Below are 16,374 nucleotides of genomic sequence, written 5' to 3' on the forward strand. Positions count from 1 at the left end.
AGGTAGTTTATTCCCTTTTTTTTCAGATTTCATAGAAAATTCATCACAAAAGTGAAAAACCCAAATGATATAGTAATAAAAATGGTTTTGTTCAAAACAAAACCCCTGTCAAAAATTACAAACTTGAATTTTTTTGATTTAAACACATAAACCAAGGGTTATTACCGGGATCTTTTAAGTTTTTAACCCGAAGTTTCATATTTTATTTTATTTTCTGGGCAAAAGTTTTAAGAAATTTTGACCCTTTGGGTGTAATACTTTAAATCATTTTTAAATTTGCGTAGGGCAAATTTTTAAAGTATTTCGCGCTAGGAGGGGATCGCGAATTTTTAAACCCCCGCTATTATTAAATTTTTTTGCCCCCCGAAGGGAGGCCTGAAGGGTTTTTAAAACCGGCCCGTCGGTCCCGGCAGTCGGGCTGTTTCCCCAAATTTTTGTGCCGGGCCAATCTTTGGGCAACGATGGATGGGTTTTCAAAAAACTTTGGGTGAAGTTACCCCGGGAAAAACGACGTGTCCGCGCAAGACCCAGGTCATACTCAAAGGGCAAAGGGCACACTTAACATTTTAAAAGGGCCTTTTTTCCCTGTTTCTGCATTTTGTGTCGGGGCCATATCTTTTGGCCCCTCGATTGTTTTGGGTTTTCCCAAAAAACTTTGGGATAAATGTGTACCACAGTAAAACCCACGGGTCGCGCCAAGACCCAGGCCGTAGCTCAAAAGGGCAAGGGGCACACTTAAAACGTTTAAAAGGGGGCAAATTTTTATGATAGTGCATTCCTTTTCCGGTCCATATGGTTTTTCATCCCTTGGGTTTGGGTTTTTCAAATAACTTACAAGAATGTTTTACCACATAAGACGACGTGTCGTGCAAAAAAGAAACCCCGGCCCTAGCTCAAAGGTCAAGGACACACTTCAAAGTTAAAGGTCATATTTCCCTTAAAAGTGCTTGATGGGCATGTCCCCGTCCCTATCTATGTCATTCAGCAAGGATTTTAAAATTTTTTGGGCAAAAAAAGAAAGTGTACCAAGTAAGCGGGCTTTTCGGCGCGCAAGACCCAGATGCGAAAGGGCAAAGGGCCTTTTAAATCTTATAAACGGGTATAAATATTCATTCAAAAATGCCCTCGGGGGGATTTGTCCCTCCTAAAGGATACAGCTCTTGTTTTATTTAATTTTTCATTTTATTTAAATTTAAAATGCCCGGGAAAAAAAAGTCCCGTGCGAAAAAGCACTTTTCAAATTTTGCGCGAAATTTCATTTCCACCAAAAATTTTAAAGATTTTTACAGTAAATTTTTAAAAAACAAAATGTTTTGTGTTGCAAAGACCTTCTAACACCACCCCATTCATTTTTCAAATTTAACAAAGACCCGGGTGGAAAAAATTTAAAAAATTAAAAAAACAATTACGTTCTTTAAGTCCCAATTTATTTCCCTCATACCTAAAACAGCGTAGGGCGGCGCGCTGGAAAAGAACCCAAATTTAAAAAGGGGAAAAATTTTAAAGCATTCCCGACAAGGGTGTCCCTTTAAAAATCTTATAACTTTTTAAAACGAAATAAATATCTCATTTAGTGATTTGCTCTTGAAAAAATCACGTTTTCGTTTTAGATGCGTAGCATTTTTTTCACTCGGGGTACGCCCCCCTGATATAATTCCCTTCGCATCTGAACTCCAAGCAGTGATTTTCAGCTTAACAAAAACACCGATGAGATATTTATTTCCCAAAAAAAACAGTTCCATTCAATGTTTAAAATAATTTTTGGAACAAAATGGAGGAAATTTAAAAAGAACATCAAAAACCCCCAGCAGTTTATTTTTAAGGCAAGAGACCCTACAATTTTAGTTTTTTTACTACCAATAAGATTTTGAACAATATATACCTGCACATCTAATTGATTAAATTCCCCCAGGGTTTTTGGAATTTTAAAAATAAAATTAAATTTTGGCCCTTAAAAAATAATCTTATAGCATCCCGGGAAAAAAATGTGGTGTTTCCAAAGCCATTTAAATAGGGGAAAAAAATTTGAAAACACATCTACAGTTAATTTTCCCCTACTTGGGTTTAAAAACCCTTTTTGGGACTATAGGGAAAGGGACTTTTCCCCCTCATTTCCCTTTCCCTCCGTCCGCCAAAAAAAAATTTTTTGTGGGCCGGTCAAAGGTCAAGGGTTCCCAAAGGGGGGTTTAAAAAGGGCAACAGGGGTTTTTTTTCCTTTCCGTCCCCCAACCTCCCATCCTTGAAGGGATTTTAGTTAATTAAAATTAAGGGACAAAGTTCCCCATGATGAGATATGTGTCATGCGCAAATCCCGGACCCCTAGCTTTAAAAGGTCCCAAAGGGCCCAATTGGATCAAAGGCCCAAAAGGGCTTTTTTTCCCGTCGGCCCGGGCCATAACTCTCCCCTCCATGAAAGATTTTTTAAAATTTCTTTTGGGACAAATGTTCCCCCCAAAGGGAAACGACGGTCTGCGCAAAAACCCCGGACCCCTAGCCTTTTAAAAGGGCAAGGGCCCCCCCCCCCCCAATTGGAGGTCAAAGGCAACAAGCTTTTTTCCTGTTTCCCGGGCCATAATCTCCCATCTATGAAGGGGTTTTTTTATTACTTGGCAGAAATGTACCTCAAAAAATAAGAAGATGTTCATGCACAACTTTTTAGACCCCACCCAAAGGGCAAGGTCACACTAAGCATCAAAATTAACTAGCAAGAACAGGTCTGTTTTCGGTCCAAATCCAAAACTCTGACATTCCCTTAAAGGGGGTTTTTAAAATCACTTTTGCACAAGTGTTCCCCATGATGAGACACTGGGCATGCGCAAATCCCGGACCCCCAGCTCAAAGGTCAAGGTCAAAATTGGGGGTCAAAAAAGGGCAACAAGTTTTTTTCCCCGTCCCGTCCCCTAACGTGCCATCCATGAAGGGATTTTTTAAAAATTACTTGGCACAAATGTTTCCCATGATGAGACGAAATTTTCATGGGCCCCCAACCCCGGAACCCCCAGCTTAAAGGTCAAGGGCACACTTTTAGAACAAAAGGGCAAGGATTTTTTTTTTCCCGTCCCGGGCCCATAACTTTGGTTTATGCAAAAACCCGGTTTTGATATCATTGGGACAAATAATTCCCTGGATGAGACAACTTGGGTTTAGCGCAAGAACCAGGTCCCTAGATCTAAGGGCAAGGTCATAATTTTTGATAAAAGGTTTAAATTTAAAGAAATTTCTTTGTACGGAAAATTTTTTTCCCTTTATGCAAGGAGGGGTTTTGATGTAAATTTGGAAAAAAAATGTTTTTACCCCCCCAAGGCACCCTTTTTTTTAGAATTACTCCCTTTGTTTTTTACATAAATTGATTTTATTGTAACTTTTTTTTTACTGGCCCGGGAGAGAAAAAACGAGCCACTTTTCTGTGGTACAGCATCAGTTACCCAAACCCAATTTTTTGGGGGTATTTTGACCTATCTCTACCTGGTAAAGAGTTTATTGTGGACTTATATTATATATCACTTGTTTTAATTGAAAATAAAAATAATCTTTCATCATATACATACACTATATGTGAAGAGTTATTTCTGTGTTAAATATGTTCATTACTCAAATTGTATGTACTGAAATCCACTTTATACCATTCATGCACAAGTTATATATTTTGGTATATTTAACTGGTAATGGAATAAATTATTTATTAGGATCAAACATGTGTTTCTGAAATTTTTTCCATGAATACATACATACTGCAAAGAAAAAACAGCAACTGTTGCACACATGTAATCATAATATCTTTTATACAGTTATGTGATGTCATTTGATTCTCAGACCTGCAAAAAAGAAATGAAAGCTGTGTGGTTTGTGATCAATCTTTGTCTGCTGTTTTATAACTTTCATATCATCTGCATGCCCTTAGCATAGTCAGCTATCTACCACCACATATTCACATACACTGAGTATAGTACATAGTTTAAGTGCCAGGCAGAAAGTGAGTTATTCACAATGATTATTGACCAAGGAACAAAGTGAGTTTCATACTATGTGCACAGTTAACTAACATTTTGCCAGGCACAATGTGAGTCCATTGTCTACTTCATTTGTGCAAGGTACAAAAATGAGCCAAAGATCATGTACATAGACAAATTAGTTTGTGCCAGGCACAAAGTTAGTACATTTTCCACTTACTTTGTGCCGGGCACAAAGTCAGCAACATCCTATTGATTACTAAACCACAAAGTGAGTTACATACTTCTGCCTGGTCCACTACCTTTGTGCCAGGCACAAAGTGAGTTTCATACTATATGTATAGCAATAACTTTGTGCCAGGCACAAAATAAGTAACTTTAGGCACAGCCCACTAACTTTGTGCACAGTCCAATCACTTAGTGAGTTGCATACTATATGTACTGCAATAATTTTGTGCCAGGCACAATATGTGTTACGTACTATGTGCACAGTCCACTACCTTTGTGCCAGGCACAAAAGTGTGATGCAGATTCCCTATATGTATTACATATATATGCAAAGGCTGACTATTCAACATGTGATGCCTATCTGAAATTCAGTTCCTACACACCAAGCATAAACTTTTTAAGGACAATACTAACATCTTTTACATTTGTTGCATACATCTGTAACATATGAACCACACAACCTTGGCATACTAGTAGAATACAGGTAGGAATATGTGAACATTGCTGACTTTCCAGGTAAGAAAAAAAAGAAAAATTACATGTTATAAAATAATTACATAATTAAATAATAACCTGTTGCAAATGAATTTAAAATGGATGATGTTTTTTATATTAATTCTTTAAACGTTACGAATATTCAGTTAACAATTTATGGTTCTATAATTTAAGAGTAAGCTAATGTATCAATACCATTATCAAGAATATATCTTTTATCATCATAACATGATAAAGATGTTTTATTTATAACATAACTGGAAAGATTATGCTTATCAGAACGAATAACTTTAAAAGTGTGATTACTTTGGGTTGAATTAAACAAAGTATCTTTGTAATTTTTATGAACTATTGTTTTCTTAACAACAAGTTTTTTAATTCCTTTACATTTTTTAATGTTTACTTCATTTTCTAATAAATAAGAATACATTTTACTTCTTAATCCGACAAATTCAACAATGGGAATGCCGGCAGCTTCATCTTTAAATTTTCCAATTACTTTTTTATTATTATCGAAATAAAATTTTGAGTTGTTATCGTAATCACTATTATCAAATAAATCTTTGTCCTTATAAAAGTCTTTATACGCATCTTTGGTTTTAATTTCATAACATAATGAATCAGTGTCAGTGAATAATAATTTACAATTACTCTCGTACTTTTCTTTAATGTAATTATAATGAAAATCATACATTAAATATTTTGATAAATCTAGAATGCACATTCCAACATAACAAGGTCTGTTTAATAACAAACTTTCTTTTATTCTATGAATACCAAACAGGTTAGAGTTAAACATTGTTGAACTAACAAATGAAGGTTTGGCTATGTATTTTAATAAAATATTTTCATCATGAGTTAATTTAATATTAACCCTTTTGCGTAAATTCTCCATCGTCTTACCGAATACAGAGTTGTTCATTAACTTAAAAAAGTCCTTTTCAAATGAATTTTTTGCTTTAGATCTTTTTTGAGTATTAAAATCAATATACTTTTTTAACCAAGGACTTTCGTCAAAAGTTAATATTTTATGTATTTTTGTTACTTTTAACCCTAATTGTGTATATAGTTCAAGATTTTTATAATGAACTACATAATTTTGTTTTTTCATTAAAGTTGGAACTAACTTCTTTACATTACTTTTTCCTATTTCAAATTCTGTTTTAATATTTTTACTATAATCAGAAAGCCATTGATCTGGTATTTTAATTTTTTCAGGAGCTAAAGGATAATCATTGTGGGTTTTATGTAATTCTTTTGGATATTCAAGATCACATTCAACTATAAAGTTAGTTTTACCTTTTGCAATTAATTTCTTAAATTGTTTTTCGGATATAAATTTAAAGTTTCCAGAGGGCAAAGGTTGACACATAGCCCAACCGTAAAGGTTATTGGCGTCAAGGTACATAATGTATTTGCTTTCTTCTTTTGAATTATAATCCTTCATATATTTATTGTTTGCTTTACTGTATCTGTTTGAAATATAACTTATTCCTCCTCTCAGTCCCTTTTCAATAAAAAGATACATATCAATATCAGTTATTAAATCTAACTTAATTCCAGTCATTTTTAACATTGCATCCCAAGCTAACCCAGGACTACTAAAATAATGACAAGGATCTAATTTGTAGTACTCTAAACATAATTTTCTAAAATTTTCGAATACATCAGCTAAAAGTAATACGTCAGTTTTTAAATATAGATCATGATATTCTCCCATTGTTTTAATTTTAAATTTTTTCCAGATATTTTTAGCATGTTCATATTCATTATCAGAAATATTAGTTTCATTTAAAATTGAATAAAACTCTTCTTTAGAAGGTAATTTTGTTTCTTTGAATTTTTTAAATGAATCCATGTAATCATATGGATAAACACCTTTTGTCTTTAATAATTCAACATTTTCACAATCAAATTCTTGAGATAAATATTTAAATTCTGGAATATTTTTTACTAAGTTATCCAATGATTGAGACATAAACTGGAATGAATCAATAAAGACCAAGTCAGAAATCATAAATGCCATATATCTTTCCATATTGTTAGGAATAACATTAATTTCTTTTTTAAATTTCCCTATTTGTTGCATAATAAAATGACCGTCATAACCTCTTAAATTATGAAAAATAACAGGAATTTTATGTGTTAGTTTAAAATTAATATTACATTCTGAGTGAGCACTTCCTCTGAATTTTCCTGTTATATGACAATGATCACGTACTGGCACTTCACCTTCTATATATTCTTTTTCACAGATATGACAAAACTTTTGTTTTTTAAATTCGGTTGAATCATTTTTAGACATTCTTAGTTCTTTGTTGAAATGTTCTTTAAATATTTCTTTACAATATTCATATTCCTCAAGCATTTTTTCAATAAACTTATAAACTGCATTAGGTCCTCTATAAATCTGGGTTGGTTTAGTATATTTATCGTCATAACAACAAACAACTTTATAGCCGTAACCACAATCTATATGATTTTGATATGGTTCAGTAAATGAAGATTCAGTTGATGGTAAAGCAGTTAAAACTTTTTTAGTTATTGATTCAAAATCAGCATAAATTACAAAAGGTACTGCTAAACCTTTATGATAATTTTTAAATTGTACTTTACTTCCCTCTTTTGGCATTTTTACACCTTGGGTACCATTAATAGCTAAACAATTTGGAATATGTTCATTTAATATTCTTTCTTGAGTAAAGTGTTGCAGACAAGATCTACAAAAATGTTTCTTGTTTGTATTTTTTGTTTTGTTATTCATTAATCTGTTAAAGTCTTTTATCCAAACATAATGTTGGACTACAGTTCTTGAGGGCTTACAGTCATCATCAGTTATTTTATCATTTATTTTATCATTTATTTTATCATTAGTAATTAGCAACATGTCACAGTGTTCTTCGTATTGATATTTTGATATGTACAATGGATAAATACTATTTTCTTCATATCCAAATATATTAAATGATATTTCATTTAAAACTTCTATTTTAGGTATTTGATTTAATGTAACAGGAAACTTAATTCCAGTATAATCAAGATCGTTTATATGTTTTTTATAATTTGAAACTCTTTCAGAATGTTTTGTTACAGGAAATTTGTAAGCTAAATGACACCATCTAAAACATTCATTATCATCATTCTTTATATTTATTAATCCTTTCATTGAATTTTGTAATGGTTTTGGTAATTCTAAATAACTTGAAGCAGCCAATGGACTATACTTATATCTATTTATATAATGAGCATCAACTGACTCTATTCTCCAGCCACTTCCTTCAGAAATCCAATTACCAATTCTATTTATTATTTCATCAAAAGCTTGATGTAAAGTTTTTTTTATTTCGTTTGTGTTAATAATTTCTAAAGCCTTTGATTGAAAATAAGCTGATTTATATATTGTATCAGTTTTATCCATTTTTGCAAAAGTTATTTTTAAAACAACATTTATTTTTATACCTTTTAAAGTTTTAAGTTCAGATTTAAGTATTTCATAAGAGTCGTTTATAGTTAAATATAATTGATTCTTTGGATCTTGTCTATATGTAATTTTAATTTCAAATTTCTTATAATATTGTTTTGTAGATCTCTCGATTTCCATCTATATATTATATTTAGAAAAAAATCTTCAAGCAAAAAAGGATTAAAAAAATAATTAAAAAAATAATAAAATAAATAAAGTTTTAAATTATCTTTAAGAAGAAATAAAATATTTAAATTTATATCTTTTTCCATTAACTTTTGATATTCCACATTTTACTCGGTTTGTCCCTTCACAACACATTTTTATTAACCCAGCATTAATACCAAATTCTTTAGATGCTTTGTAAGTGCTTCTATATATTTTTTCTTCATTAGTATCACAGTCGGTTACAATAACTTTTTTAGGATTGTTTCGATAATTATTTGGTCTGGGACAATCACATAATCTTTCATCATTTTCTTCTTCAGTTAATAGACAACCACAGTTCCATTCAAATAAATTATTTTTTAAAAGATAAGGATCTATAACATTTTGTAATTTATCAATAACGTGATTTTTATATTCATCGCTAACTATTTGATCAAGTTTTGATTTAATAACATTTCTTCTTTTAAGAACTTTCTTATATGAATTTTCATCTGGATTCATTATTTCTCCTAAAGTGCTAGATAATTTTGGCATAATCATTCTATCTACCTTTCTATTAACCATCTATATATAATATACTTATAGAAAAAAATCTTTAAAAACGCACCTAATGAAATTATATTGATTTGAGAAATTTGTTTATATTATCTATATCTTTTGAATAAGATTTTAAAGTCATTTTTTCTAAATTGTTATCAACTGTTAAAATTTTAATACCTTCTTGAAACATTCTGTTTAACCATTCTTCGTGTAATTTGTGTAGTTTTTCTAAATAATCTAAACCAACTTTGTTTTCTTCCGTTCTGTTTCTTTTTTGAAGTCTTTTAAAACATATTTCTGGGTCGGTTTTAACATAAACAAATCCATCAATTGGATTTTTTCCGTATGGTTTTATAATATGATCAGTTAATAAAAGATTGTATACTGCCCACTCGGGGTCATTTATAACACCATTGTCGTGATGTTGTTTTGTAAAAACGTTACTGTTAGTTAAATAACAACGTTCAAGGACAGAAACACCATCAAACTGTTTAGCAGAAGATAACATTTTTATATGACTGTTTAAAGTTGTTAGCTGAAAAGGAAATAAATATTTGGAAGGTTCTTGAGCAGCAAGTTCAAAAAGGTTATATGAATTATAATCAGAGTTCATAACATTTTGCCATTCGTGAATTGGTTCTGGAATTATATTAAAATTAGGATTATATTCTTTAATAATATCTAAAAACGTACTTTTTCCTGATGCAATATTACCTTCAACTGATATAATTTTTCTCATTTATATAAAATACTTATAGAAAAAATCTTTAATTAAAGTTAATACAGCTCTTCTTCTTTTTTACTTTTATATCCGTTAAGTTTAAATTCCTTCATGTGCATTTCAAGAGGTGTTGAATAATTTTTTTCTTTCTGCATTTCTAATAGTATTGTAAAAATATCCTGAATAACTTTATTTGGATCTTCTTTATTTACTTTTCCAATCCGTGCTTTTGTTATAAGTTGTTTTATTTTGTGATGATGTGTTTTTAAAATAAATTTCTTGTCGTCAAGTTTTAGTCTGTTAGTAAATATGGTAATTACTGATGGAACAGCACCAGCAACTGCTACAAATACAGGAATAGCTGGAACAAGTGCTAATGCAGCTGAACAACCAAAGACACCTGCTGTAATATATAACCCAGTACTTACTCTCCCACAAAATTTATAACTTTTTCTGTAAGCAGCAGCTAGTTTAGTTAAGTGAATAATTAATTGATCTATTGTTTCTATTCCATTATTATTAGAAATTAGATTTTTATTGCTCATTTATATAATTAAACTTTTTATTTCTAAATTAAATTTGTTCAAGATCGCTAAACGGAACCCAACTATTAAATTTTTCATTGTAACCTTTCCATTTTACTAAAGCTTGCTTTTTCTTATAGTCTCGTCTAATAACTTTTTCTATTCTAAAAACTTCTTGTGTAGTAGGTAAAAGTTCTTGTTCATAAAATGAACCTTGAACTATTTCACCATTTAAATCTTTAATAGTGTACGTTCTGGGATTTGTATTATTAATTTTATAAATTATAAATATTTCCTCTGTCCAGTTTGGTGTATATCCTTTTTCAAAATGTCTTTTAAGTTTGCTTAAGCGAACTCGATCACCAATTTTAAATTTTGCTTTGCTCTTTGGTATCTTTAAATCACCATATAAATTAAAGTAAACAGTACCTTTATTTAAGTTTTTACTAGCTTCGGTTGGTGTCATTTTTATACTAGAATGTTTTGTTTTGTTATATTTATCAACCATATCCTGCAAATTATTTAAATAAGTATAAGTATTATTTGCTGTAAAATATTTCCACATTATTCTTTTTAAACTTCTATTAAATCTTTCTATTACTACAGCCTTTCCTTCATTAAATGTATGGTACATATTAATCTTATTTTTATTCAAAAATGATTCAAACTTTTTATTATAAAATTCTTTTCCTTCGTCTACCCATAAATTTACTGGTAATCGTCCTTTTAAAATATTTTTTTCAAATGCTTCAGTAACAGATTCTCCAGTTTATTCTTTAATGGAATAACCAAAGCATATTTACTAAATATATCAATAACGTTAACAAGTACTTTACTCCTTTTATTATATTTTGAAAAAGCTTGCATGTCGACTAAATCAGCTGACCAAGTATCATCAATATCATTAACAATCACTCTTCGTTTCCTAAATTTTCGTTTAATTGGTTTGTGTAATTCTTCTGCTAATTCATCGCTCCAGCGGTAGCTTGGTACAGTGATTCCGGGGGTATACTCTACCCCCTTTTCCCGTTTTTTTTATTTTTGTCCCAACCCAAGTTTGTATTTCGTTTTAATTATAGGTTTTACAACTAAATGTTTTGCAACCTTTTCTCCAAATGTTTTTGATTTAGTTTTATTTAAATTGGAAAGCATTTGCTTATCACATGTACCCTTTTTTACATCGCTGTCATAGCAAAAATCATGGTCCATACATACTGCATCCAGTTCATTGACAGGGGGTCCATTATCTAGGGGATTTCCTGGCCCACAATAATTATATCCTGGAAGTGTTAAACCTTTCTTAGGTAATAAAGGTAACATTGCTTTGTGAATATCTAAATTACCCCCTGTACTTTTAACAAACTTTGATTTCATCTTTCCACAAGATGAACAGATAGCTTTTATCATTTTTCTCCCATTTTTTGTTATAACATAATGGGGGTTTATATTATCAGTAAATCTTCTTTCTTTCAAACAATATATTTTATTTTGTAAACTCATCTATATCATATGTATTTAAAACTTTTAATTGGGTTTAAAACCTGTGGATTTTAAATTGGCCGGCATTGGTCAGTTCGGACCGAGGGGTTATAGGTCAGGGGGGTCAGATTGACTTCGCACAAACAATTACTATACTACTCAGTTCATATTAAAATGCTAAAATATATTGGCTAACAGTTGATAGGGTGATCCAGACCCGAAGTGTCTGTGCCAGTGTGGGAAAATGTACATTAGTGCAAATTACACTCGTCTAGTTTTTATACTAGCTTTATGAAATTGAGGAATAGCTAATTTAAGATAACCTTACTCTCCGATCTACTTTATACGGTATATGATTTGCTACTTGAACCGGTGATTTGCGGTTTAAATACAGGCAATGTCATACAATAAATGTTTCAAATCCACTAACAACATGTCTTTCGGAGTAACTGATTATTTAGTATTTGTCTGTACTATTGGCATTTCGTTGACTATCGGAGTTTTCTTTGCAGTATGGGAGAGGAAAAGAAACACACCCGTGAACTATTTTCTTGCAGGCAGGAACTCTAGAACATTACCTGTCGCACTGTCATTTGTCGTGACATTTCAGTCGTCTTTAATGATTCTTGGATTTCCTGCGGAAGGATATGCATATGGCATTGGAGTTGCATATTGTGCAGTTGGAAGCAGTGTTGCTTATATATTTGCTGCTTTGTTCATTGTTCCTGTCTTCCATCCTCTGAAACTAACAAGCGTGAATGAATATTTCCGCTTACGATATGGAAACAATGTTGTTCGGTATATGGTTCTAATTCTTGGAATGATATATAGTTTATTCTACATGGCAACAGTGATGGTTGGTACATGTGTTGCTCTCGACGTAGTTCTTGGAATTCCTTTCTGGGGAACAATACTTATCTATTCTATCGTCACTACGATATATACATCAGTTGGAGGAATTAAGGCCGTGATTTGGACAGATGTATTTCAGCTTCTAGTGATGGTTACTGGAATGATAGTTGTTCTTGTTAAGTCAACAACTGGTGCTGGAGGAGTAGAAAATGTTTTTGAATATGCAAAAGACAGGTTCGGTTCGACTGACTTCAGACTTGATCCAACAATACGTTACCAGGTTTGGAATACCTGCTTTGGAACATTCGGTAGCTTTCTGTATTTAACATTTCTGCAGCCGGCAATGCAAAGAGTTTACTCGACACCAACTGTTCAAACTGCACGTAACATGTATTTTATATCCACACCGTTTTATTGTGTCTTTATGTTGATGGCATCATTTGAAGGTGTATTTATATTTGCCTACTTTGCAGCAAAGCAATGTGACATTTTAGGCGCGGGCATTGTAGATAACATCAATGCAATTCTGCCATTTGCTGTCCTAGATCTATTTCAAGACTTACCCGGATTAGCAGGATTGTTTACAGCTTCTTTATCAAGTGCAGCTCTCAGTACGATGTCATCTTGCCTCAGCAGTTTGTCTGCGGTAACATATGAAGACATCATAAAAATCAAGTTTCCGGACTTACACGCTAACAAAGCCACTAAACTTTCGAAAGTCATAGTTTTGGTGTACGGTCTTATCGCTATGGGACTTGCGTTTGCTGTCGCGCTAATTCCAGGTTCAGTTCTTGCTATATTTGTCGGTTTTATGGGGAGCTTCGGCGGACCGACAGTTGCAACATATTTATTATCCATGATGTACCGTAAAGCAACCACCAAAGGTGTTGTTATCGGTACAATATGTGGGTCTGCGATTGGACTTTGGCTAAACCTTGGGAGCACATCTTCTGGCTTGTCATCTTATCCGTATCTTCCCTCTGGACCAACCGAAGAGTGCAGCATCTATAGTGTAGGTCCTGAATTTTTGAACGTGTCTACGGCTACTATTCATTCTGTTGCTAATAATCTTACTTTCTTTTCCGTAAATAAGCAAATGTCAACTTCAACTATTTCTGCAGGTGGAAATGTGCGCAACCTTTCGATACTAGAGACATTTTACAGTATTTCTTACTTATTGTTCTCTCTCATAGGCACTGTAACCTCACTTATCGTTGGATTTCTTGTAAGTCTGTGTACAAGTCCGCCTGAAAAGTTTGATGAACGATGTTTGTTCTCATTTAGGAAGCATATACTGCTAGAATTACGCGGACGTAAATCCTCGACTAATTCTAATGCGGATAACGTAAATGATATAGAAGAAATGGTAGATTTCATTACAACTGATGTTGAAAATTGAAAGAATATGTTAGTCATTTGAAATAAGTGTTGAAGGATTCTGAAAAGGCGCCTGGATATGCAGAAAAGACACTTCACTAAAAATGCCATAATTAAAAATTTTTCGTTTACAATTTTATGTGATGCTTATAAAATGATCAAAGCAAATAAAATTCAACATGTATTTAAAAGTATGTAATGAATTAAAGTGACGGTTAGATATAGAGTTTTATCTATTAAGTAAATGCAACACTGAAAACTACCATTTTGTAATCTTTTCATCTGTACTGAATTTATTATCAATGTTTATACTTCAGCTGTCATATTTATACTTATATACTCGTATAATCATTTATGTGAAATATTGAAATATTTTTACTTTGTTCATGAACAAAAATGAACGCTATATATTATCGACACTTGGTTTTCTAAGGTGTAGTCTTTCTTATTTCTAGTAATTTAAAAGATATTATAAATTGTTATCAGTAAATAATCAGACATTAATTAATGAAATAGTATCAGTGCAATAACTGTACTGTAAAGAATAATTAGTGATGCGTTAAACTGCTTTGCAGTTTACAGTTCACAATTCGAATCGCTAACTACATACTATTCGGAATGCAAATCGATTTTCCATTTTTATTTCATTTTCTTGCAATTCAAAATACGAGATATTAAAACGCGATTTGGTTGTCCATACAAATGGTAGTTTTAGAGTATATTGGCTTTAACATCGAACAATTTTACTCTCATTTGCTCTTTGTTATTTGAATATTTTGTATTTTGTGATTCGGATAATATATTTTGCAATTCAAGATACGATATTTCAAAACGCGATTCGGGTTTCGAGACAGATGATATTCTAGGGCATTTCGGCTTTAACAGTGAACAGTTTTAGTGTCTTTTGCGCAATGACTATATTTAAATTAATTGCAAACTGCAAAATATTTTTGATTTTCAAAACAGGATAACTATAATGTTCAACCACGATTCGCTTTCTCAGAAATATTGCATTTTAGGGCATTTGTATCATCTTTTCTGTACATTGTAATTTTACACAGCAAACTGCAATATATTTTTCCTTTGGCGATTTGAATCGAAAGTCGACTTTTTATTCTGCAGTTAAAGACGTATATTGAACCATGATGCAATTTCTCAAAAAAAAAAAGATGGCTATTCTTTAGGCATTTCAGGCTTTAAAATTTAAAATTTCAGTCTCATTTGTATTTTGTAATCTGAATTGCAAACTGCAAAGAATTTTGCATGTTGTATTTGAAGTTCAAATTGAAAAAACAATATCTATTTTGTGGTTCAAGATCATAATATTGAACCACCACGCATGTTCTCAAAAAGATGGTGTTATTCTGCGCTTTTCTGCCTTTAAAATTTGAATTGTATTGCAAACTGCAATATAGTTTGCATATAGCAGCTCAATTTGCAAAATTAACTTTTATTTTGCGGTTTATATTAACCGCGATACAGTGTATTTCTTTGGGCGTACTAGAATTTCAATCTCGTTTGTGCTTTGTAATTTGAACTGCAAACTGCAAAATGTTTTGTATTTTTCTATTCAAATTGTAACATACTTTTGCAATTCAAGATATTTATTGAATTGCGGTGCAGTTTCTCAAAAAAATGTTATTGTTTAGGGCTGTTCAGGATTTTAATTTTTGTATTTCAGTCTCATCTGCGCTCCTTGTAAAACTTGTAAACACGATATATAATACTCACACAATTGATTAACATCTGCAATGTACTTCTCACGAAAGGTCTCGTCCAATCTTTCTGTCTTGCAGTATTGAGCTTACAACTTTCTTAAATAAATGTGATGCAGATAGATTTTAAGAAGTATACTAAAGTCATACAGTGTAACATGCTTGTATAGCCGACGAAGACTAAAATACTTGTCTGATAAACAAGTAGTTTGTCAAGTTATTGAAAACATAAAAGTATCAATACATTATCAATATTACCTGCTTTAAAAAGCTTACGGCTTTGATATTCCGAGTTCAATATTGAATGTGGAAGGAACGGTTCTTAATTGATTATTCTGTATGTCTTTTGCAGAAAAAAATATTTCCTAGCCTTTCAAATATGTATATAGTAAGCCTTATGTTATTTACTCAAATTAAATATATTTGTGCTTTATCTCGTTAAGCATTTTGAAATGTGCAGTTTCCATCTTAGGCAATATTGGTTAAATAGAATTCGTCATGTAATTCTTAGATATGTCTGCTTTAACAATATCTTAATAATTCATTGTACATGTATATAAAAATTTTTCCAATAGATGTTAAAAACAGATTGATGTGTTGTTCTTATCTTTATAATTTATGTCCCAAACGATATGATATCCTTTTCAAAGGTAACCTAAAGCTGTTGGATTTAATAAGAAGACAATTTCGAGCAGTATGAGGATTTTCCAAGCTTGGTTAAGTAATACCGACCTCGAACTGCGCCCTCGGTCAGTATTATTACTTTTAACCCAGGTCGATAAATACAGAATAACAGGTTACTAGTCTTTTAATATCAAAGTTATCTTGTCGAGGCTGACATGAGCTGAGGAGTGGGTGATGT

General features: G+C 31.7%; 1 protein-coding gene across 1 annotated transcript in view; it reads left to right on the forward strand.

Moving 5' to 3' along the window:
* Positions 1–13,819, forward strand: part of LOC123533448 (sodium/iodide cotransporter-like) — a 31,187-nt gene extending 17,368 nt beyond the window's left edge. The window contains exon 2 of the mRNA XM_045315088.2: positions 12,081–13,819. Coding sequence (XP_045171023.2) covers positions 12,081–13,819 — 1,739 coding nt within the window. The remainder of the gene's footprint in view (positions 1–12,080) is intronic.
* The last annotated feature ends 2,555 nt before the right edge of the window (positions 13,820–16,374 follow it).

Source organism: Mercenaria mercenaria, chromosome 12, assembly GCF_021730395.1.
Source record: "Mercenaria mercenaria strain notata chromosome 12, MADL_Memer_1, whole genome shotgun sequence".
In the NCBI taxonomy this organism is placed as follows: domain Eukaryota; kingdom Metazoa; phylum Mollusca; class Bivalvia; order Venerida; family Veneridae; genus Mercenaria; species Mercenaria mercenaria.